Source organism: Polyergus mexicanus, unplaced genomic scaffold (assembly GCF_030449975.1).
Source record: "Polyergus mexicanus isolate NDT 795.1 unplaced genomic scaffold, iyPolMexi1.0 SCAF_20, whole genome shotgun sequence".
Classification (NCBI taxonomy): Eukaryota; Metazoa; Arthropoda; class Insecta; order Hymenoptera; family Formicidae; genus Polyergus; species Polyergus mexicanus.
In genome coordinates this window covers 5,245,795-5,270,850 of record NW_027223340.1, presented here as the reverse complement: position 1 = coordinate 5,270,850, position 25,056 = coordinate 5,245,795, and the positions used below count along the sequence as shown (strand labels likewise).

The window sequence follows — 25,056 nt, the reverse complement described above, 5'->3', positions numbered from 1 at the left end:
GAAAAATGATGCTTATAAATATAAAATTATTTTATTATATCAGTAGAGTATAGAAAATAACTTTATATAAAATTGTTTACCTAACAAATATATTTACTATATACAATTATATGTTACAATTTGAAGACATACGCGAGCAAAAATTATTCATTATTTGAGAAAAGGAAAAAATAAAATTACACATTAATAAGTATTTTCCAGTTTTGTATAAAATCACAACATATTTTGTATAAAATATTAATGGACATAAATCATTATTTTTTCTGCTTTGCTATTTATATTTTTTTATCATACAGAGTATTCTTTATTTGATCTATCTATTTCAGATGTTTATCGAAATATTTAATCCCACGTTTTGGCTTCTGATTTCGCATGAATGTATTCGCGATGGGAACAATATTTCGCATCTGCATTTGCCTCGTGTTACTTATGCAATTTCCTGATATCTAACTCACTATTTTTTGGTGGATATTGATTAATATCACTGTTCTCAATATCATATCTTACCTGTTGTTGAGTAATCTTCTTGACCAGATAATCAACTTGTGCGTTTACGCCGTTCATCAACATTGCTTTTCTGATTTACAAATAATTCTGGCTTAGAATCGATCAGACTTTGTATTTTACATAAATCTATACTAATTTTGAGAAAAGATTCGCTATTATTATGTCTGAAATTGTTTTCGCTATTACGATTTATAATATTTTCTTTAAATGTCAAGCATCGAATAAACTTTACGGAATCGGATGTATCAATTTGCTTATTTAGAAAATGCTCATTAAACATAATGTTCGAAACACGGGTGGCATTCCAATTTGCAACTTTTGGTCTCATGACATTTGTATTGTCTAAATGTTTATAACTATTCCGTAACATCGTTTGAGAATCGTCTATATGATCGTTTCCAATTTTTCTATTGCTATCCCTATTATATCGATTTGTAGAAACAGTGATATCATCCTGCAATATTTTCTCAATATTTTTATTCGTTTTAACAATATTAAAATCAAAGTCAACATTGTGTACTATGCTGCTACTCTCATTACAAAATGATCGAGCAATTTTCTCTTTTGTAGGTGCAGGCGTCATATTGTATATAGATACTTGTTTATGCTGCTGTACATCTTCTCGATTGACTTGTAAGGTTTGTTTGCGATCATTCGAAACGAACGTTATGCCATCCATTACATTATCCTCTACATTCTTATTACAAATTGTTGGATTTAATGTACTTAAATTAGTATCGCTTGAAACAAAATGCATCTCATTATCCATTTCACCACAAGAAGAATCATGATCACGAGAAGTCACTGTGTCACAAATGTCATTCACTAAACTATTATCAAATATATCGTTACACGAAAATATTTTCGATCTAACAGGATCTAAATTCTCTTTTGTGTCGTCCTGACCATGTACTATGTACTTGGTCTTATCATGAATCAAGTTCTCATTTTTCGAAGAGCGAAACAACTTCAAGAATCGTTGTTCTGTAGTTTGGATACCATCAATGTACTCTATACTGGACGAAGCTTCACCTGATGCATGATAGGACAATCCTTTCGATTCCCGTTGTGCAGCTATGTTTGCCGATTGAATCTTGCTCTCCTTGGAATTTTTTATGGGTATATTTACAGAGAAAGTATCATACAAAACCATCTGCGTATATATAGAAATATTGTGATTAAATTCCACTCTCGGTAAAAACTTATTAATAATTTATTATTATAATCGATCCCCTATATATGTGAAATATACCTGAACATTGTCTGGTTTGCAGACTCGAAACTTCAGATCATGTAAATTCATATACTGCGGTATCAATCTAGGTTGATGACAGGTGCTATAGTTATTTGTGACTCGGGGGAAGACGCTGTTGGTCGCGACAGGATTGTGCGATTCAATGGCTTTGCTGCTGTCCACACTATACATTAATAAATTAATATTAATCTAGATGCATCTTTTATATCAGTTCTTTTTTAGCATTTTATTTCCAGTTTCTTTTTTTATCATGTATTTTTTCATCTATGTATGAATTACAACAATATACATTTTGTTAATAGAAATCTCTCTCTCTCTCTCTCTTAATTAACTTACTTTGTCATTATTTTTTGTGCCTAATAAATATATTTTTCTCTTTCTCTTTTTTATAACAAAATCATTAATGAACATATTAATTTATTGCAACAAATAGTTCAATTTATTGCAATAAGAATTGAAGAATTTACTATTTAAGGAATACTCCTACATGCTGTTCATATAACAAAGAAAATTAAAAAGAGAGAGAGAGAGTTTTTTGAATTCTCAGGATATCTCTTTATACTCCCAAAAAAGTTTATTCTGATATGGTCAATAATTTTCTAAAAAAACATTCATAAAAATTACCTGTTTTTAAAGCTGTTACACGAGAATCTATTTTTAAACAATTTATATCGCAGTATATTAGACTCACCTCCCACAGGATTCACTTGGTGGATCTGTCTTCTTTCGGCCGGTTGAGTCAGTCTCAGCAAGGCAGGTGCCTGCATCCCCGTCACACTGTTAGAATCGCAAGATATACACTGGAGAGGAGGCACGGGGAAATTTGCTTGCAATAACACACACTCCCCGCACCGTTTTCTCACCAGAATCAATAATGTGCTTATAATATGTTTATTATTACTTTACAAAGCGTGAACGCGGGGTTTACAGAGATTTAGTGTACAGAAATGAAACATTAAAAAAAAAATAATTTATTTAAAAAATAGTAAAACACTAATCATAAAAATTATTTACAATATTTATTTAATATTTAAATTTTTTAAATAAGTTACTTACACGTATGTTGTTTGAAAAACTATCACCAGTACTGGATACATTAGTAAATATTTTTTCCTTCATCAAGGCAGTATTCTTCTTATCTAACATTGTTGTCTGATTGTCGTTTGCAACAACGGGCACAGTTGCATTAAACGCTTCCATCACCGATCGGCTTACAGTTTGGAAATCATTTGGCAGAATGATGTTCGATAATGTATGGAGCATATTTCCATTGATTTCTGCATCTTGATTAATTGTAAGATTCGGGTCTGGAATTGATGTGGGGTAAAACTTTTCCACTGACAAGTAAAGTTGATTTTTGCGTTTGCTACTGGGCAAGTATGTCTTCCTCGCTTTTACAGGATTTTCATTACTCTGTTGTACATTAAGTGATGATCCGTTTCCTTCTGAATAATTTCTTGTGATTTGATTCGTACATTTTACATCATCCTCCTTACAAAATGATATGAGTTGGGTAGACAACTCCTTTTGATCATTATATAAATTGGAAGATTCGTTTAAAAGTTCAGATGTACATTTCAAGAGATTGTTATTTTCATGAATCTCATTGGTCTTGGTTAAAGATGTCTTTTCATTTTGCTGTTTGCTCATATTAGTTGTAACAATATCGAATAAATGAGTTAATTGTATTGAATTCTTTTCCCAAGACTTTTCGTCAAAATTATCTTCTTTGATTTTCTTACAATTACTGATAACATCATTTGCTGAAAAATATAATATAATAATATGTTATGTTATTACCATTGCAGTTATTATATATATATATATATATATATATATATATATATATATATATATAAACTTCTCTTCTTTTTCTCAAATTACCTTCTTCGTATATGCGTTTTGGAGGCGCGATGTACGTGACGAGTTTCTCCAACGATTTACTCGTCGAAGGAGACGCGATATCGATAGAATTCTCATGTAATGCAACATCAGGTACACTTTCGAATACTTCGGGCGGTAAAGAAGTAACATTAGTAATTTTAATATTCATAATAGGACTTCTACTTATATTCTCTGTGTCCAAGTTATCCAAATTATTGTCGTTTGAAATGAAAAGATCTGACATGGATCCTGGCGATGTAGCTGCATCAAATAGTTCAGTGGTAGATTCACTTTTGTTTGAATTTTTTTGTTTTGATGCGACAGATTTATGTAGCTCAATATAATTTTTTTCCAATAAATCAGTCGATGTTGCGTTTGAACATGTAGATGTTGAATTTTCTATTGTGTTTAACTGTGACTTTATAATATTCTTTGATGATGATATATGAGGTATACTTAATTGAGATGTCGATTGCAGTGGAGCTAAACGATCTGTTCTTCGTTTTAATGTAATAATCTGCAATAACAGAAAATATGTATGTGATATCGATTTTAAAAAAATTCGATTTTTTTATTTATAAAACCAATATATTTTAAATTCGTTTACTTCTACTTCATTATCGTCATCGCTCTCAATTGTGATAACATCCATTTCGTTTCGAATTGGTCGAGATGTTATGTCATTGCCAGACGTCCGTCTTTCTTTCCAAGTATTGTTTTCGTTATTTCTCAAAGATTTTTCTTTATTGTCATTCTTTGATGATGCATTGGTATCTTGATTAAGTTCAACAGTTACATCCTTCTCAAAAGCATCATGTGTAAATTTCAACCTATTAAATAAAACCAAAAATTAATTTTTTATTGTAATAGCACATTAAATTTGAAGGAATATTATCACTATGATTATTATCACAGTTATTATGATCTGACCATTTAATCATTCGTTGCTGCAACTTAAAAGAGCGTGGTCCAGGGCGTATTTTAATATCCGTTCCGATATCTGACAAGGATAACACAGATGAACTAGAACTAAAACTGGGTGATGCACATAGCACAGGAAACTCCATTCCCACAGAGATGTCTGTATCACTGTTTGAGTCTAAATCAGAATCTCTACTCAAACTAGAAGTAAAAGTAAAAATCATATGGGTTAGACATTACTATTATATAAATACGATAATTATTTGATCCAAGATAATTGAAGAAAAATTTTAAGAATTTTTAACAATCTATGCAATTAAAAGATAAATTTGCATACCTATCAGAACTGTTCTCTGATCCTGCATCTCCATTATTTTTAGAGTTATCTTATAAAAGAAAAAACACAATTATATAGGTATCATAACATTCGTTTATAATGCATTTCTTTCTATAAATTAAGGAAATACTTACGTAATATGGAAGTACATTCAGTGCATTCCCATACAGGATTAGCCCATTTTAATTGCCCACATGCCATGTGAATACCTTGCGATCCACAAGTCCGACATAATGTCAATTCCCATTTACTGTAATATTTCACAAATATTTTATGATTCACATATTTAATAGTATATAAAATTTTTTAATACTATTATAAATAATTATTACTTTATTACTTACGCATTATTGCTAACATGTTTCCTTCCCTTTGGACAAAGACATTTTACTGCGTCACATTGATCATGTCTATACAAAAGGTCTTCAAATGCATTTGGTACCAATTCCCATGACGCATCCCTAACATTACATAAAAAATACATGTCTCTACTCTGTGTTATGTAAGCATATCATTAACTTAACAATATAAGCAGCATTAATATTTCAATCTAGAAGTAACTTTTGGTATTATAGAGTCAACTAATGTTCACACAACCTAAAGAATTCCAAAAAGCGTTACAAAAAATTGACCTGTGAAAATTCTATACTTACTGACTCGGGATAAAAATGCCATATTCCAACATAGCATTACGGAAATCCTGTTTATTATTACAAAGAGGACACTTGAAGAAATATCCCGCACTTAAAGCAAGTTGCTGAAATGAGGAATTGTCTTGGATATAAATTTATATTTATGCTATAAGCATAGTAATGTTTCAAAGATTGGAATATCATTGTAATTTAAAATTAATACATACCAAATAATCAGTATAAGCTTTTCATGCATAAAAATGAATATTATTATGACTAACCTGAACACATTTACGATGAAAGAACGCATTTTTTTTACAACAGGGGGCCCATAAGGTTTTTACAAAATCAGTGGGGTTTATTTTGTCGTAACATATACAACATAATATATTATCTAATGAGCTAATCTGCTTTAAAATATGTTCATCGATTCGTTGCTTTGGTCTATGATTGATACAATATGATCTGAAACAATTATAATAAATTGCTTGGGTTTATATCATAATTTTTACAGTTACAGCATTTACATTTTACAGTTACCTAAACAATAAAAAATGATTTGGTATTTATCCTTACTTAAATTCTCCAAAATATTGATGTAATGAACCAGCCTTCAAACCACAAGGGAAATGAAATATTCGTTTACATTTTACATTACAGCAGCCTAAAGTAGCACCAATCTTTTTGCAATAGGAACACGCCTAAGAACATCAAAAACTACTTGTCAGATTAAATTCATAATTCAGTGACAAATATGATTAAATTATTTATAAAATATTTAAGTCATATAGTAACAGAGAATATCATCGTTTTTAAATTATATACCAATCTTCTTCCTCTACGAAGTTCCTTTTGTATGTCTTCTGTTAGAAATCCAAGTATACCCTCGTCGTCATTTCCTTTCTGTTCCATATTTGAAGAAAGAAGCTAAAAAAATACACATATGAATATATTATTAGCAATATAATTCTGACTAATATACTATAAGCTTTCTGTATTCAAACATCTTAGAAATTTTTTAAATTAAATATTTAATGATGTTAGAGAAAAACAAGACAGATTAAAATCTCGATCCATTTAAGGTTATTCCGTTTAGCATTTGAAACCTACCAAGCAATAATAATGTGTAACAATTCCATTATATTCATGAAATTTGCCATACTCCAGTTCATTGTTTTCTGTTAAGTTGCAAAAACAACAGACCTTGCGAGAGGAGTTGCCCCTGGCGGACATTATGCCTGAATGACAGAAGATCACAAAAAGCTCGATCAAGATTGAAGAATGGGAATCTTTTGAAATGATAACAAACCGCGAGCACCCAATTTGCAAGATGTGGGCTCGATATGCCATGACAAACGATCGCTAAACCATTTGTTAGCAGTTTTGCGGATGTAACAGCAGTTTGATGTGCAATGGTTATTTAACAGTGTGAACAGACGAAGACAAAATCACCTAGCTAACGAGACGCTCGTCGTCGTATGAAGGCTAAAACGCCGCAGTTTATCAATGATCATACGAGAGCTAGAACACTCTCCGGTGCGATTTCTTCATCGCCGATTATGTTTTCGATATTGCACTAATCTCGTTTATAAGAACATGAATAAAAACTTTCAAATCGCGTCGTCGCGATAGCTCGTTAATATCGTTAAACGAGAACGTGTTCGAAGCACGTCATAGCGAGTCGTTCGCAAGGAACATTTCTAAAGGCCTTAACAATTGTATAATTTCATGTTTTCATAGTTATATTTATATTATTGTGTAAAAATTGTGCCTCTTCAATCTCGAGAAAGCTTTCAAGTATTTATAAATTTATTCGACGCGTATAAAATATTCAGCTTCTATTTGGAGGGAAAACTAATTACTGTGTGCTCGTTGCTGATTGGTTGTGCTGAATTGCGTTCAGGAATTCATTGCTAGTACTAGAAATCTATAATATATGTAACGTGAACTATAGATTTCCAATGGTAGTGAATTTTGGAACACACAGCTAGTATCTAAAAAAAGATCGTGTCTCTCATCGGTCATTTCGTAAATTGGTTAACTCATCGGTAGATTAATTATTATGGCTGCGGTCGAAAAAACGCTAGAAATGTTTCGAAGCGTTTGATTGACCAATCAGGGCAAAGAGAGTAAAGATTTCTTTATTCTAATTGGTTAATGCAATGCTTCGAAGCATCTCTAGCATCTTCTCAACCGCAGCCTATGTCTGTTCTTAAATATATCGTATGTATACCAAAGATACAATTTTACTCAAAAGAGAGTCAAAATTTTATGTATCATACTTTATAAAAAATAATATTAATCTTAACAATATTACATATTACATGATTAACAATGTTACATATTACTCTGCGAAATATTTGTAATTTATTAAAAAATAAAAAATCTTTATTTATTTCAGATAATAGATTTACTTCCATTATAATGAATACCATTCAGCAACTGCATTCAAACCTTCGATTCCATTGGAATTATTTCCATAAATAATGTTATTTATGTAAGAAACTTGCGTAAGCTCTTTGCGAGCTTGAGCCATTCGGTACAGAATAGGGCAATCCAAAGATGAGCATTCTATATCACCTAATCGCCCAATACAGGAATGACAAATCTACAACAAAAAATGCATTACTATATGAATAGAAAATATAATACATAATTATAGAAAATTAATAGAAATTTTAACTTAAAAACAAGATTCAATACAAGCTTGCTCTTAACAATAAATGCTTCTATAATATTTTTTTCTTTTGTCCTTACAGCAGCTATTTGTTGTTGATTTCTTTCCAGTTGTCTTATTTTCTGAAGAAGTACAAGAATTGTTCGGCTTGGTTGCGAAAGGCATTCGGGACAAACTTCTTTATTGGTTTGTTCTCCACAAGTAATGCATGTAATAGAATTGAAGAACTGACGAATAGTAGATTTTGAATTGTCTTCTCCTAAGCGTACAATATTACTGAAACTTGTGCGGTGAGATATTTCTCTATACCTATGTACAAAAATATAATATTATAAAATGTTTCTCTTTCATGAGTGAACTGAAATTATTGCAAAACATGTGATCTCCATATGATTGAAAGTATTCATATGAATTTAACATACTTACCATATGTTGAGATCGATTCCGAATAGATTGAAACAGCGATTGAGGGGCGGTATGATAACTTTAGTTATATAGTACACGGAATTTGGAATTAACCCTGGATCGATGATAACTTCCATTGGCGTACGCACGCAGTGGATGAGCGGCTGATTCGGTGCACCAGCAACAATGATATATCGAACGCGCTCGCTGACGCGTGGCACGGCGCGTGGATCTTTCCTGATCAATCTGCGAGTCAATTCTAGAGCCGGCACACAAGCGGATGCCTTATATCCGCGCATCCCGCGAAATTCTTTTGCAAATGTCAAATCTTGTATGGACACGCGTCGCTGAAAGATCTTATCGAATTGTCTGATAACGTATAGCTTTATTAGAGAAATATCTTTTGTATCAAATAAAATCTTCAGGGCTTTCTCGAGTATCTGCAATATGAGAAAATATTTAAATTTATTATAAAATCAATCACAAGGACAATTTTTATTTGTCATCTTGCTTACTTTCGAAACTGCAGGACATCCATCTCTGCGAACTGTCTCGATCCCTTTCGCTAGAAACTCAGGCTTCTCCTGATCACGCGTCTCGTACATGTATCCGCAATATCGTTTTTTCGTCTGAAATAATAAATTTATCAATTTAAGATATTATTGACCTCTTTTTGTAACATGTAACAATATTGCTATATATATTAATTTTATTATAATTATCTGTCATTTTTCTTGATATCTTACTTGTAAAATAGAGGGACAAAGAACTTTCTCAAATTTAAGTTTAACAGGCGGGGGATTAATCGCGGTTACAGCATCCGCAATTTCTTCGCCGATAGTAAACGCCTCTTCTCGAGATTTTCCAGCTAATAACACAAATAAAGAGTCTGTATCTCCATAAACTACTCGAGCGCCCCATTTTGGAGTAGATTCTACTAATTTGATCGCTCGTTCCAATGTCTCTCGTCCTTTGCTGACAACACTGTCGCCTATCTATAAAGAACTCGTCAAATGAACAAAGATTTCTACAGAAAATAATGTCGATATTGAAAGAGTTTCGTCAAATTAAGTTTATGAGTATGTACTATTTTCAATCATCTTTTTTTATATAACTTGAAAACATACATCATACCTCAATACATGGCATTCTGCCACTAAAATTTGCGGATGTATAACCATAAGTGACATTCGCGATTAACTTGAGGCCCAATTGTTGCGAATGGAGAACGCGGTGCAATGTACGATTTTCTGCTGGATGTAACTTCATAGATTCCTTTACCATCAAACGAGTATTTAAAATTTCCGCCAGCATACGCGGTAATATTCCCTGACGTACTTCTTTCTTCACAAATGCTACACCGCAAGGTGAAAAATTTATTTTGTCTTGCAGCTTTAATACAGTATTCTTTCTTATCCTTAATGTCGCTGCACCGAACTCAAATGGACCGTATCTAACGAAGAAAAATATCGAATTAATGAATTTAATCCAAATCTCTTTTTAATATTGTCAATTATATATGTTAGATATACCCACTGGCCTATGTGTTCTATTCTTCCTAAACAGGTAGAGAAACAGTAATTGTAAGCAATAATCATACTCGGATACAAGCTCTGGAAATCGAGTACAATCAATGGATCAGTATAAAATTTAGATTCGGGTTCCATAATTAACGGTAGACATTCCGGCGCTCGCATTTTGGCTCTTTGATGCATGGATGGTGAGATTGGAATATAATTCATAGGTTTTGCTAATCTTAACATCATAGACTCGACGCGAAATTGTGAACCTCGTGAAAAAACCTCGTAAAATTGTATACCAAAGAGACGAGCGTATTCGCATGTGCGACCTACATGATATGAAAGTTTAAAATAAAATAATAAATTTTAAGATTATAAAGTAAATAGTAATAAATATATTTAACACATAAAACAGTGTAAAAAACAAATATAGAAACTCATATTAATCTCACCTATAATATCTAAATGATTTAAGAGCTTAAGAGTGCCTACAACTCTAATAACATAATGATGTATAACTCTGCTTTTTATTATCATACTCTCATGTTTCCACCAGGTAGACAATATTTTGAAAGAAGGGCATGGAATTCTTTCATGTAAAACATGGTGCATAACGTTCTCGAAGGTATATGTTAATAGTGCTGGAAAAAATTAAGTCCCTTTTTATCATTTTGAATAAAAGAAATAAATATTCGCTTTGAAAATATACAACTCACCTGCCTCATGCCTCATGATTCTCCAAACATCGAGAATATTGCGACCAAGTACTTTTATTTCACTTACATTCTTTTCAGATACATGACTATCAGATTTGGAAAATATCTGTATATGTGGAACTTTTGAAATTCTTATTGGAAAATTATTGAGATTTAGATGAAATGCTCTTTGAAAAACATAGCCCCATGAAAGCATTTCTACTTCCCAACCGAGTAGGATATCTGGATTATATTGTTCAATTAATTTTATAAGACTATTGAACATATCTTGTTCTGTCATAACATATAGTATAGGACACATTACACTTGCAGAATGGATCTTATTAAGTCTTGTACTTATAGAACTAGGATTTACAATTATAGCGCCTAAAACAAAAGAAGTTTATTATTATTAATAATAGTATTGTGTATTGTATGAAAAAATAAAATCTTAAGGGAGATATATTATGAAAAATTCTTTATATATAAAATTACTACTTTTGATAATTACCATGTTCTATCTGTTCATTAGTATCCATCGGAACGTCATTATAAATCGCGTAAAATAATGCAGCGATAGAATCATACTGTGGATCAGGTAGAAGATTTTCCCGAGTAATAGTGTGTACTTCAAGAGATAGTAATGTCAGATACTGATGCTGTGAAAAATTTAATAAGGTATAAATATAAACTTTGTATTTGTTACACGTAAATGGAATTAAAATAACCTTACTGCAGTTATTGCTCTAGCATTTTGAAGATTCTCACTCGAGACGTTACCGTAGCTTCCTTTAGAGTTTCCTCCCGTGCATTCGATTTGGCCATACGAGACACCCAGCTGCTGCTGCATCTTATTTTGTTTATATAATAACGGATTTTCTAATGCTTTTTTCAAGGAAGGATTTAAATTATCTCCTGATATTTGTAAATTATCAGAATTTTGTGTAAACTCGAATTTCCTAGTATCATCAGATGTTCCGCTGAGTATACTTTGCTGAAGCATTAATGAATTAGATTCCTCCATATTTGAATTGTTATTTATTGAATTATTAGATGTTCTTTGCTGGGGCTCATCTCTTTCATTGACAATATTGATTGATGAATGTTGTATGTTGTGTACATTTAATTCCTTTTCTTTATTTTGTTTGCATAATTTGATATCACAATTTTTTTCTGAAAGATATCTTTTAGCTCTTATCCAATTTTTAATATCTTTAGAAGATGGCGGTGCCATGAGAGGTTTAATTGTTAACAGATTATATCCTGCAAGTGACCGTTTGATATGATAAGTCTTTATACTTGCTCCAGAAGGATGAAATTCATTGACCTTCATTCTTCGCCATAGCTTGATACTTGTAATCTCTTCTAAACTAGATCTAAATGTAGATATGTCGAAACCCAGAGTATTCGTGTTTGATGATTCTTTATGTTTCGCGTAATCGTATTTGTTGCCGAAAAAAGGTTTTTGCGATCTATATTTCGGAATGCCGTACAATGTCATACTTTCTAAAATTCTTTCAGTACTAGGAGGTTTATACTTTGTGGTAATTGTAATTAATGCATTTCTTCGTGATTGATGAATATGTTTTTCCAATGAAAAACATTGACTGTCATTCTCTAGCTTTTCATTGATATGTTGGGTAAAAGTTGTATTACATACTTCGTTTTCATCTTCATCAAGATCAGTTTCAGGAATAATATCATGAAATGTAATCAATTCTTTCGCCAGATTATGTATGCCTGATGCATAGTTTCTCTCGGGCGACATATCATTACTATTTTTCTCCGTTTGTTGACTACTTGGAACACTATTATCACTATTTTCATTGTTGGAAGAAATTGCAATTGCATCTGTGCGTGTTTGGTCAATAGAATGCTCAAATACGACCAAGTTTTCAGATCGACTTATATGGTGATCTGATTCTGCAGGAGTATTCTCTATTTCATACAAAAAAGACAGTCTCTTACGAACCTCCTTGCTTTTTTTAACCAACGGATTTTCCATTTTCTTTTCATGTTCTTTTATTGATTCATGAACTATTGTTGTTTTAGTAATTTTTACAGTATTTGTGTAATCAATATTTTCACTATAAATATATAATAAATATTACTCTTACCATTTATATAAATAATTATATTATTTCTAAATTATTTAATATAGAAATCTTACGCCATATCTGTTTTATTAACTACTAATTTCTCTTGAACATTATCAGTGTCAACATTATTTTCTGAAAAAGAAAGAAAATAAATTAAATCAATTAAATCAAAAGCATTTTACATGTTACATAAATGCGCTATATAAATAATTCTTTATCAATATAATAAAGTTATTTAAATTACCTAAATCTAATTTTGAAAGATTTGTTAGGCGTTTTTCACAAAGTAAGCTCACACGTAACGAACGTGTCTTACGTTTTGGTGTGATAGAGGTAGGAGTATCGGATATCGGTACGTATCGTTTATTTTTCGGAGATTCGCGTTGTCGTACAGGACTTCTACTAGTTTTCGGAGATGTAATAGTAATATCAAGAGGCGAGTAACTACCCGACAATTGTGGACTTCTGAGCACTTTGCTTGGAGATTTATATTTTCTTTTCGGTGTTTTAACAGCCATATTTTTTCGTTTACTAGGTGATTCGTAATCATCATCTTTGAAATCGAGCTTTCTTTTTTTCGGAGTAATCTGAACTATGTTTTGTGATACATTCGTTTTTCCAGATTTATAAACGCATATACATTTCTCCTGTCTGTCGATCGTAATATCAGCTTCGGATTCAGAATCGCTCGAATCAGTAGCTGTGGCTCCATCAATACTAGATATTATAAATTTCATTGGAAAATTGGATGATCTATGGTTGATATTAAAAAAAATGTTTTGTTGAATACATGATTTTGAATCTTGCTTATAATTGCATTTATCTTTTTCATAATCTGCTATATAATATTGGTTGATGTGTTCTAAACATCCAAATGTTTCTATTTCATCTATATCATAAACATCTAAATCTCGATGGTCTGACTGTAATTGATATCGAGTAATACATAATTCTTTCTCTATCTTCTTATTATTTACAATTCTTCTTTTAATATTTTCTAAATAATACATTTTTCTTACAACAATACTGTCAATTTGCAAATTCTTGCTAGTTATCACAAATATATGAAAACAATATCTATTTAAAAAATTGTATAATTTTTTTTTTAAATGATATCTGTCGGGATTATTTGCAATATACTCGATAATGTCCACTAGATGTAAATTTCTGTATGAATTACACATTGCATAATTTTTTCTTGTATTAACAACAGCTGTAACATATTTATTATTTTCAAAAAGGCACTGACTTTTAAATATCATTCTTATATTACTTAAATCATTTACAGTCTCTCTTTCATAATCTAACATATTTCCATATAAATCATAAATTCCATCAAGTTGGGGAAAATTCGTGAGTGTAACATTTATGTCACTTTCTTCATTAACATTTAAATCATCCACCAATTCTGTATTCTGTTTATCATTTATAATTTCTCCCACATTGCCATGCTGATTGGATTGTTTATGCATCGATTCCCAAGAACTTAAATCATCTAAATCTAAACTTGTAATATTTAAATCCTCAGTCTCCTCTTCCTCTGGATCATTTTTAACTGGTTCGTTAGATATAGAATATTGGGATCCGAGAACGCTATCATCATCTACATTAATCTTAATCTCATTTTCTTCCGCTAAGGCAGCCAACATTTCTACTAATTGTATATCATCTGCATCCACTGGTCATACACAAATACATAAAAAGAAATAAATTATATATTTTATATAGTTACTTTAATGTAAATATTTTAATGAGATGTATTTAAAACATACAATAGTGAATACATGATACTTACAAATACTTGTATCTGTTACATTACTTTGACTTCGATTTGCTTCTAAAAATGCTGATGAGGCTACTTGCAAAAATTTAAAATTATCAGAAAGTGTTCTTTCAATATTCTCTTCACACGTGAAAGATTCATTGTGATTTATATTACGAGATGCATTTAAGACATTTTCATTATCTTCTATTTCGATAGGATATAAAGATACAGTTGTATTTGAAATAACTGTTTCATTAGTCTAGAATAGGTCAATTAAAATTAATATACATATACATGCATAAAACGTACGTTAAATAAGTAATCCAATGAAACAATAAAATACTTGTGATATAGCATTCAGTCTTCTCAATAATTGACTCTTTTGATAAACATCATTGTTTGTTGGAGGCAGGATAACTTTACTAGGAGTTTTAGGATATAATAATTGTGATTTTGCATTTTCTAAACCAACTGCAGTTCTCCTTGCTTTTTCCTCATCCCAGATTGCAGCAAGACCAGGATTCAGTTCCAATTTTTCAGTAACATTTTGTCTATTTAGAATATCTGAAGCATGCGCATCTACTTCCAATTCGCATATACTTTGTCTTGTTATAGATGTTGGAAGATACATTTGTGAGTTTATCAAATCCATTGAAGATTTGTTTTGACTGTCTTCTGTTGTACATCCTTGCAAAGAGCATCTGTATTTTATGTTGTTCAAATTTATTAAATTCATGCCATAGAGATTGTAATCTATCATAAATTGTAGAATATAGGGAATATGTGCTTCATATGGCTGTAATGTTTGATTGAGAATAGCACCATTCTGAAAAAATAATATCTTTCTGTTATATGTCTTCTAAAAAGGTATATATTTTGTATAGAAAAAGAAAAAACATTATAACTTACCTGCAGCAAATCTGCTGTTCTTTTAATTATAGCTGGATTATAAAAATATATCTTAAAAAATAAATGCTCTTTCTCGTGATAACCATAGAAAGGTCTGTAAAACAATGTGACATAATTAATAAATAAAATGAATAATGTATAAAATATAAATATAATTAAAATTTCCCAAACTATACTGTTTTAAATCTTGTTTTTAACATAAGAGCCTTATCAATTCTTTACTTATTGTTAGTGATAAATATAATTATTATACAAATATTATAAATAAAAGATATTGTATGATGAGATTTATTTATTATATAATTTCCGATAAGAAGTGTTCTTACATTCCTGATACTCGTTGGATTTTGTAGACATGTTGATTGGTGGATAATATAGAACCAAAAGATGTATTCAAAGCAGAATCAATTGATGCAGCCAGTTGATAAGCATAACTATCTGTATTCTCTTGAATAGTGCATGGTACATACATATATGGAAAAACACCATGAATATGCAGACATGTTTTTTTACCTAAAAATTTGTAAACTTTATTAAAATACTTTAATGTAAAATATTTGATCTATCAAAAGATAGATCAATAATAAAATTATTGATTTTATATTTTGTTCTTACCAGTGACAGTTGACCCAAATATCCTAATTATAGGTACCTTTTTTATTTCCGAACCACGAAATTCAGAGAATGTTACATCAAGTTCTGGTATCGGAGATGCTTGGTAACTATCAATATTTACTAAAGTTATGGAAATCATGCTGCATGAAATCTGCAATCTGCAATAAAAATTATGTACATAAAAAATATCTATAGATAAACAGTGAGATATCCAAACATAAGTTTTTGTAGTACATACAAGATGCAAAAGGACAGATTATCAAGATACAAATGAGATAAATAGAAGCAGAAGCGCAAACAAAGACTGAAGAATAAATTCGTGTTTTTTTATAGCTGCACTCTTTTCCCATTTGATTAAAAAGAAATAGATATACATTTAAGACATACATTTATGCGAAAAGGAAGAAAAATATAGTATAAACAATCAGGATATACTATACATTTACATCATAACCCTACACGCAGGGTTATAATGGCAAATGTATAGGCTAGGTTCGGGGTCGGGGAGCACGCTATGAGTGTGTTCTGTCCTTGTTCAACTTTTGATAAGTCCAATAAGTAATAAAGATAGAACGACGCTGTTAGCGTCTCCCCGACCTAGCCATAGTGACAGTGTCCAACAAAACAATTTGCTGAGTTATCGTCTTATCAACACTCGACGTTGATTTGTTGATTCTAAAAATAAGAGCCAATTACGTTGGCTTGTTACTAATGCGGCGTCTACAATAGAGATTTTAAGCCCTAAGTCTTAAGAAATTGACCAATCACAGTCAAGTATGAAAAGAATACTCGACTGTGATTGGTCAATTTCTTAAGGTTTAGGACTTAAAATCTCTATTGTAGACGCCGTATAACGATAAACGTTGTAAGAAGTTTAGTTATAAAAAATAAAAACTTCTAATTTAAAAAGATGCACACCACTTGATTTATATAAATCAGGCAATAAAAGAAACAGAGATTTCTTCATCGTAATTGATCAATTAAACATTAAACAATTCAAAGCATTTATAAAATCCGATGTGGAATGTATTCTTAAAATATGAGATTCAAAATAATAAAGAATAGAATAAAAAGATTTTATTGTATTCTCCCCTTTAATCTTCATTTATATTTTTAATATTTTATTTGTTGCAAAAGCTTCTGTGGACATATTTTTCATCGATTGCTGAGCAACTTTCAGAATTTAAAAAATTCTTTCTATCAACGCATCTCCAATAAATTTGCTGTACAACAAATGAAATATTACTTAAGGATCATTTTGATAACATTCAAATTATTTATATTTGTATAAATTGCAAGATCAAGTAGAAAAAAATATTGATAACATATTTTACAAGAAAAATGAATAGTACAGCAATGAGTAATGTCAATGTTCAACCTGGCAACCTTCTAAACTTAAAGATCGTGCCAGGTTTCGTGCAACGCCTATTCGGAATATGGAAACTTTGTCTTGAAATTTCGGATCATCGCCGTGAGCTTCTGTGCAGCGTAGCAATTCATAACAATCATTGGATGAAAAAATCACATCTTCCGCTTCTAATAACGGTATAGCATCCGTGAGCAGAATAGACCAAAAACTGAGGAAAAAGAGAAAGTTACAATTCATATAAGCATAAAAATATTCTTAAGATGAATAACATAACTTACTATTTTGGTGTCAAATTTGAGACTAAGAGGGATACTAATAAACTTGCTGCTTCTCGGAATTCGCCCATTCCATACATATGATGAAATTCACAATATTTTCCTAAAAGCAATAACATAAATTTATCTTATTATATATAATTATACAATATATTTTTAGTTATATAATTTATATACCATTATATAAAGACAATATAATTTATATATAATTATATAAAAATAATATAATTTTATTATATAATTATATATAATTATAAAAAAAATAAAACAGTTATATGAAAATTATCATTTCTATCAGTCATATTTTCATTTCGCTTTTTATATTTTTTTACCTAAAAATGTAAGCCTATCGCTGGCCAGCATGCAAGAACCTAAATTTTCCAACAAATCGCGACACTCTAATTCTCCGTGTTCTGCATAATGTTTTAAAAACTGGTCCGCGATGTATGTAGTAAAATTGCTATCATGTGCCTTAAGCGCCCACATGAGAGCGTTGCCCAATCTTCCTTGTCTTATACTCTTCATCCCTTGAATTTTGCATATACTGGCAACTGAAACACGCACGCGTTTCTGAGTTATAATAAATATTATTTAAGGTCAAAGAGAAGAAAGAATGAAATTGAATTTTACCAATGTGTGGCATATTATTGTCCCGTGCAATATCGATAATCTTATTGATTCTTGCTTCTGTGCCTGTTGGTAGCGACTGCAACAGAATTTCTAATCTGCCCAAACCTTGTTTAGAACAGTGTATCAAGTAACTCGCACCACATTGCCATAACGAGTGATGACTCATTAACATAGAACCATACTCTAATATAAGAGATTCGTGAAGTTGTGCAGTAACACTGTAACAAATTGAGAAATATTTCAATTCATCATCAATGATTTACCTTGATTTACCTTGATTCATACTTACTTAGTCTTCTCTTTGCTTAAAATATTTAATTTTCCACATTTGTACAAGAGATCTATTAAATGAGCTGCAAACCAGCCATTATCACTCATATATTGTATCTCTTTGATAACTTGATACAAATCATTTTCTATTAAAGCAAGAATTACTCGATCTAAGTGCCTATTAGCTTGCCATCTCTCTGCAACACTGTTTGCGTAACGTGAAAGCTCCAGTTGTTTGCAACAAGGAGCTGAATAAAATAATTTTGCTGCCAATAATTCATACCATGCTTCTGTATACATGGAGTATTCCCACAACACTGATTCATCTCCTGCTATTAACTGTAGAACAAAATTTTGTATATTTGGAAAAAAAAAAAATGTGTTCGTATAATATTTAACTGACCTTCATGAGAATCTCCAAATTATTATCTATAACAAAATAGTTAGTTTCTAGATTTGAGCAAAGATCCATTTGCCAATGTTTCCATCGTATAATAAACTCATTTACAGAATATCCGCCATATACATTGTATACTGGCATTGTTTTAATAATATTGTCTGCAGTAATGAATGCCGAATGATCTGCTTTGCTGTGCAATGCTAGAAGATGGCAGACTAAATTTAATTTCCCATGAAATGCACAGCCCATTACAGCTTCCCAATAATTTGAATTTTCTAAATCAGCACCAATAGCTTTTTTCGATAAAATTTTTGAAGCTATTAGCTCTCTTGAAGGAAAATGAAAACTGATCCATTCTAATAATTGCGGCAGTACAACGTCACCTATGCACATGATGCAACATATTAAAAAAAATACAACATATTTAAGGCAAATATTATTTTCTAAAACAAATTTGTGTATAATTATACTTAATATTATTCCATATATATATATGTATTAATCTACCTGGTACAGTATCAACATAGAGAATTTCTGTCAAGTGCCAGATGCATTCCACTTGATAAAATATAGTGAGAAAATTTTCCAGCATTGTTTTTTCTTCCGATAATGGCTCTTTTGGTAATATCTCTTGTAGATTTTCAACACATGCTCTTAATATAGATCTATATTGTTTACTGTGTTTAAGAAGTTCTGGCCTAATGTCACCAGAAGAAAAGGATTTAAGATTCTGTACTGACAGAAAAATACCATTGCTTTCATTAACCAATTTACGTAAAAGAGGTGAAAATAATATGATATCTGGCCGGAGAAAATGCACTTTTGCTTCACAAGGTGCAAACTGACTTTTAGTATCTGAAACAAGAATTGATAACATGAGGAAATGGTAATATACATAATATATAATCATATTTTTGGTTTATATCCAAAGAAATATATAAAAGTTCTGCAACACCTTGTGAAAACTTATCTATATGTTTGTATGCATGAATTCCAAATCTATTGCTATTAATCCAGGTTGTCGCAATACCTGCTTTCCTACAAACATCATCTGCTATAACCTGCAAAATACAGAGAATATACAAAAAATTATAACTTAGTAAGCAGAACTAAATTCTTAAACTTTTTTTAGTTTTTTTCTGATTATGGATTGTTCAATACAAATTCAAAATCGCAATATAAAAATATATAACAACACAATTGTACAAATACAGATTTATGTAGAGATATTCAATCAGATAAATAACTGCAATATTCATTAAATAATATTTTAATTTACATAATTTAAAGTTTAGTGTTTTAAATTTGATTTAAATTAATTAATTTGAAGTTAATAATTATCCAAGTTTATATTCAAAAATTACAATAGAACAAAAAATATTACGATATAATAATAATAATAATAATAAATTTTTATAAACTTAGTTTTTCTTATATATATATAAGTAATCTTGCACGTGTATAGTTTACTAACAACTATTTGAGCGTTATCACTTTCGTCCATAATTATACAAATTACTATTAAAGCGATATTAATTCTTGTTATTATATCGAATTTGTGTAAATAAAAACTTTGGCGGAATACACCGGGTTATCGAATTGATCTTGGAGACCTCGCGCGGTGACAATGTGAAACTATAGTGTCAGGATTACCAACGCTGAGAAATAAATTCTCGGTCTCTCTCTTTCTATGTAGATGTATATGCCTGTATATGTATGCCATCACATAATTGCATTGGACCGTGGACGCACCGTGAAGATAAAAGATAGAAAGGGATTGACGATCACGCTATTCTTGTTTCTCTAGCTTTTAGCGTCTAGCGTTTAGCCGTGTGACGTTTCTCAGGCTTCTCTCTGTGATAATCTCAAAACTTCTTATTTATCAATTTGCTTATCTGAAATTATAGATAAACTATATATACATGTATGATGTGTATACACCTATGGTATACACAACTAGTGATGAAGCTATACACGTACTTTTTATTGAAAAAATATCAAAACATATAATGAAGCTTATAAATTATTGCAATAATATATATGCATATCTGGAATTTATATAAATGTTTATTAATAATGTATAGTTGTGTACATAAATTTTGATATTAAAAGAAAAATACAAAAATATTTTGTGGTATTAGTTTTCTTGTATATTAAAACATTATAATAGAAAGAAATCTTTTTTTTTTGGAATGTACAAAAATATAAAAATACCAACAATGATATATATAATTTGTATCTTAGATCTAATGGTGGAATAAGCGGAAACTAGTGTGAATCAGCACTATTTCATGTTCGTTGCAAGCTTCGATTACTGCTGTATCATTTGTAGAACCAGCAGGACTCGCGATATACTTGACACCACTCTGAAAGAAAAAAGAATGAAAGAAAAAAGATACATCATCGAAAAAAATTTATAAATGATGTAAATTTATATCTACAAGAAAAACAAATCAGCATTTAACACATAATTTTAACTATTTAAATAATTATATCACGAAAATATCACAGAGCATAGTATAAGTGATACATCGTACATACAAGTCTAGCTCTATCAACATTATCTCTGAATGGAAAGAAAGCATCGCTACTCAGAGCAACATTATTCAGTTTCTTAATCCATTCAATTCTATCGCTTTCCGATAGTTTTTCAGGTATTTCTTCATACATGGAGGCCCATGTAGCTTCATCCATATCCTTTCCCACAGATCCATTGACATAATTGTCAATAGCATTAGAGATTTCCGCTCTCTTCACGCCTTTTTTAAATTTCATTCCTATCACTCTTGGATGCTGACGAAGCCACCTGTAAAAGAGAGTACAATATCTAAAAATATATATATACATAATTAAAATATACTCTAATATACTCATATCATATCTATAATATTTTCATATACATATAAAATTAAAAGAACTATATAACGAACCAGTTATCGGCCTTATCTCCGGCAAGCCTAGTGCAGTGAATTCTAGATTGTTGTCCTGCGCCAGTGCCGATTACTTGTCCATTTTTCGCATAACAGACTGAATTGCTTTGCGTATATTTGACAGTAATAGTTGCTACGATTAGGTCGCGGATAGCATCCTCCGATAGAATCTTCGATTTCGTCGTTACAATGTTATCAAATGTCGACTTGTCGATAACTGCATCGTTACGTTTTTGTTCCATAACCAAGCCATATAGAATCTTGCGTTCCACTACAGATGGTACATAAGAAGGATCAATTTGAAGTATACAATATCCACCATTTTTCTTCTTCTTTAATATTTGAAGGGCTTCCTCCGAATAGCCAGGGGCAATTATTCCGTCTGAAACCTCTCGCGATATTATCTTGGCCGTTGTAACATCGCATGGCTCAGACAATGCGATGAAATCGCCGAAACTGGACATGCGATCAGCACCTCGCGCACGAGCGTAGGCAGTTGCTAGAGGTGTAAGTTGATCATAAAGATCGTCCACTTGACACAGCTTCGCCTGTATATTATCCAAAGGGACTCCAACCGCGGCACCAGCCGGGCTAACATGTTTGAAGGAAGTTGCTGCTGGCAAGTTTAGCGCGGATTTTAATTCCTTCACTAATTGATAACCATTCAATGCATCACATAGATTGATGAAACCTGGTGATCCGTTTACTATAGTCAATGGCAACTTTTCTAAGGTAGTGAAAATCTGTGCGGGTTTTTGATGTGGATTCATGCCATAACGAAGAGTAAGTTGCGAGATTCCAGCGCTATATTGCTTGCGAAAGTAATCCGAAATAGCGTTGTCATACTCGGCGGTATGAGTGAATGCTTTCAAGGCTAAAGTTTGCCTACAAATTGTATAAAAAGGTTAAACAACAATTTTAATTATAATAGCATAATAATTATAATAGCAAGATGTACAAATTTACATTATCACAAGAACTTACCTAGTTTGTAGAGAGGTATTTTTATCAACAGCAGTTTCCATCTCTTTAATGATTCTTTCATAATCGTTGGGGTCACAGATAACTGTAACTCTGTTATGATTCTTGGCAGCAGCTCGCAATAAAGTTACACCACCAATATCGATGTTCTCTATTGCATCCTCAACTGTCACATTTGCTTTCGAAATAATATTTACAAAAGGATATAGATTGCAAACTACTACTTGAATAAGATTGTAATTTTGCTTCTGAAGATCTTGAGTATCAGAATTGGTCAGTCTAGCAAGAATACCTATCAATATAGAAATAAGAATGTTGTAAATATTGATTTGTTATAGTTACACATATATGAAATGTTTGCTATGTAATATATTCATTAGATGAATCTTATCAAATATTTTGACAAAAGATATTTATCTTTACCGGCATGTATAGCAGGATGTAGAGTTTTCACACGTCCATTAAGCATCTCAGGTGCTCCTGTAACTTCCGAAACATCTTGTACAGGCAAATTAGCATTTCTCAATGCCTGTGCTGTACCTCCAGAGGCAATTAATGTTAATCCAAATTCATGCAGCTTTTTCGCCAATGGCAACAAATCAGTCTTGTCAGATACACTTAATAGAGCTGAAAATTTCAAAAAATTTATAAGTATTTCTCTATTATCATATAATTATTTACAAGTTATAATATAAAAAATGATAGAAGAAAAAGAAACAAAAGAAAATTAAATTTAAGAATTTAAAAAACTCTATAAAATCTATGCTAATCTAAAAGTATCTAAAAATTTATATTTCTATTTTAATATTCATATATATATGTCTTTGTTCAGCTGTATTAATTTTTATTATTTATTTATTTTTATTTTAATCTTTAAAATACAATAAATATATATTTGTTCTATTTAATATATGGAAAGTGAAACTATATATATATTTGCATATTTATTAAAATTCAAATTATTATTTAAACTACATGAAACTGTAACAAAAAAATCGAAAATTTGACCAAAGGTAAGTCCTCTTAAAAATTGATCCAATCCTGCTTTATCTCAATTTTATGAGTTCTGCATGAAATATAAACTTACCTAATTTATTTACCGACATTTTCACACGTTAAATCTGGACAAAATGTAGAGAAACTCACGAAACAAATCTATTTTTTTTTTTAATTAAAATATTAAGCTAAATATCTCTTATGAATTCACGCTTAATTTCATTCAATGGACAGCAATGAAGATGTGCTACGAAAAAACATATATTATATATCGGAAAGATACAATGCGTAAACAGATCTCCAGCAGCGACCACGTCAACACGAGATAACGTCTCATATATGACGTCTAAATATCTCGCAATAATGGTAAAGAGATGACCGGTCAAATGTCATCTTATTGTATTCAGATAATAAGCATAATATATTTAATAAAATACACGATCGTTAATGCAAAATCGTTCTCTTAATTTAAGATATTTTTGTAAATAAAGATATAAAAAATCGATTTTTGTTTTTATTAAAATGAGAGACGAATAATATAGATGATTTAATTATAATCCTTCTATTTTTAGGGACGATTGAAAAGAACGATTAATGTAATCATGGTAATTAGTGTATTTTCAAGAGACGGATTAAGATATTGAAAAATTCTTTCTATATCTTGCCCCTCGTGAACAAAACGCTTTATACTTTATAAATATCCTAAAGACATTTCTCTCTTTTCTTTTCTCTTATTCAAGAAAAAAAGAAAACTTCTAGTTTAGAACACTATATCGTATAATATACGCCAACTTAACTTTTCAACTCAATATTTTATCCAATATATAATATTAAAAAAGAATGGTAAAGATTTTTATATTATTATCTTAAATTACGTAGACGTATACATATATGGGGATATATAATATAAATTATAATATAAATTTTTAAAAATTTTTTTAAATTTATGTATCTCATTCTAGGATATTCAGACATTCTATACAC

General features: G+C 30.6%; 3 protein-coding genes across 3 annotated transcripts; all 3 read right to left on the bottom strand.

Moving 5' to 3' along the window:
* Positions 1–103: 103 nt before the first annotated feature.
* Positions 104–16,873, bottom strand: LOC138941825 (DNA polymerase zeta catalytic subunit-like). Its single transcript, XM_070311702.1, is given in 36 exon segments — positions 104–443; positions 445–517; positions 519–1,660; positions 1,760–1,925; positions 2,454–2,539; positions 2,819–3,525; positions 3,647–4,163; positions 4,254–4,476; positions 4,577–4,768; positions 4,905–4,953; positions 5,039–5,154; positions 5,249–5,365; positions 5,558–5,661; positions 5,818–6,001; positions 6,113–6,237; positions 6,362–6,463; positions 6,647–6,898; positions 7,965–8,144; positions 8,294–8,522; positions 8,640–9,058; positions 9,134–9,247; positions 9,365–9,613; positions 9,753–10,071; positions 10,155–10,467; positions 10,591–10,779; positions 10,855–11,220; positions 11,345–11,492; positions 11,567–12,920; positions 13,004–13,064; positions 13,177–14,610; positions 14,728–14,956; positions 15,041–15,523; positions 15,607–15,700; positions 15,933–16,119; positions 16,222–16,379; positions 16,460–16,873. Coding segments are annotated over 35 exon segments (10,788 nt in total). The 5' UTR covers positions 16,361–16,379; positions 16,460–16,873; the 3' UTR covers positions 104–317.
* A 470-nt stretch (positions 16,874–17,343) lies between these two features.
* Positions 17,344–21,072, bottom strand: Nup75 (nuclear pore complex protein Nup75). Its single transcript, XM_070311623.1, has 9 exons — positions 20,640–21,072; positions 20,121–20,226; positions 19,673–20,020; positions 19,169–19,548; positions 18,785–19,104; positions 18,496–18,713; positions 18,198–18,416; positions 17,869–17,968; positions 17,344–17,798 (listed from the first exon to the last, which is right to left on the bottom strand). The coding sequence occupies exons 1-9, from the start codon at positions 20,667–20,669 to the stop codon at positions 17,588–17,590; spliced, it is 1,932 nt and encodes a 643-aa protein (XP_070167724.1). The 5' UTR covers positions 20,670–21,072; the 3' UTR covers positions 17,344–17,587.
* A 142-nt stretch (positions 21,073–21,214) lies between these two features.
* LOC138941743 (bifunctional purine biosynthesis protein ATIC) lies at positions 21,215–24,319 on the bottom strand. The gene is made up of 6 exons (XM_070311624.1): positions 24,164–24,319; positions 23,500–23,703; positions 23,080–23,368; positions 22,096–22,980; positions 21,707–21,971; positions 21,215–21,531 (listed from the first exon to the last, which is right to left on the bottom strand). The coding sequence occupies exons 1-6, from the start codon at positions 24,180–24,182 to the stop codon at positions 21,412–21,414; spliced, it is 1,782 nt and encodes a 593-aa protein (XP_070167725.1). The 5' UTR covers positions 24,183–24,319; the 3' UTR covers positions 21,215–21,411.
* Between the last annotated feature and the right edge of the window lie 737 nt (positions 24,320–25,056).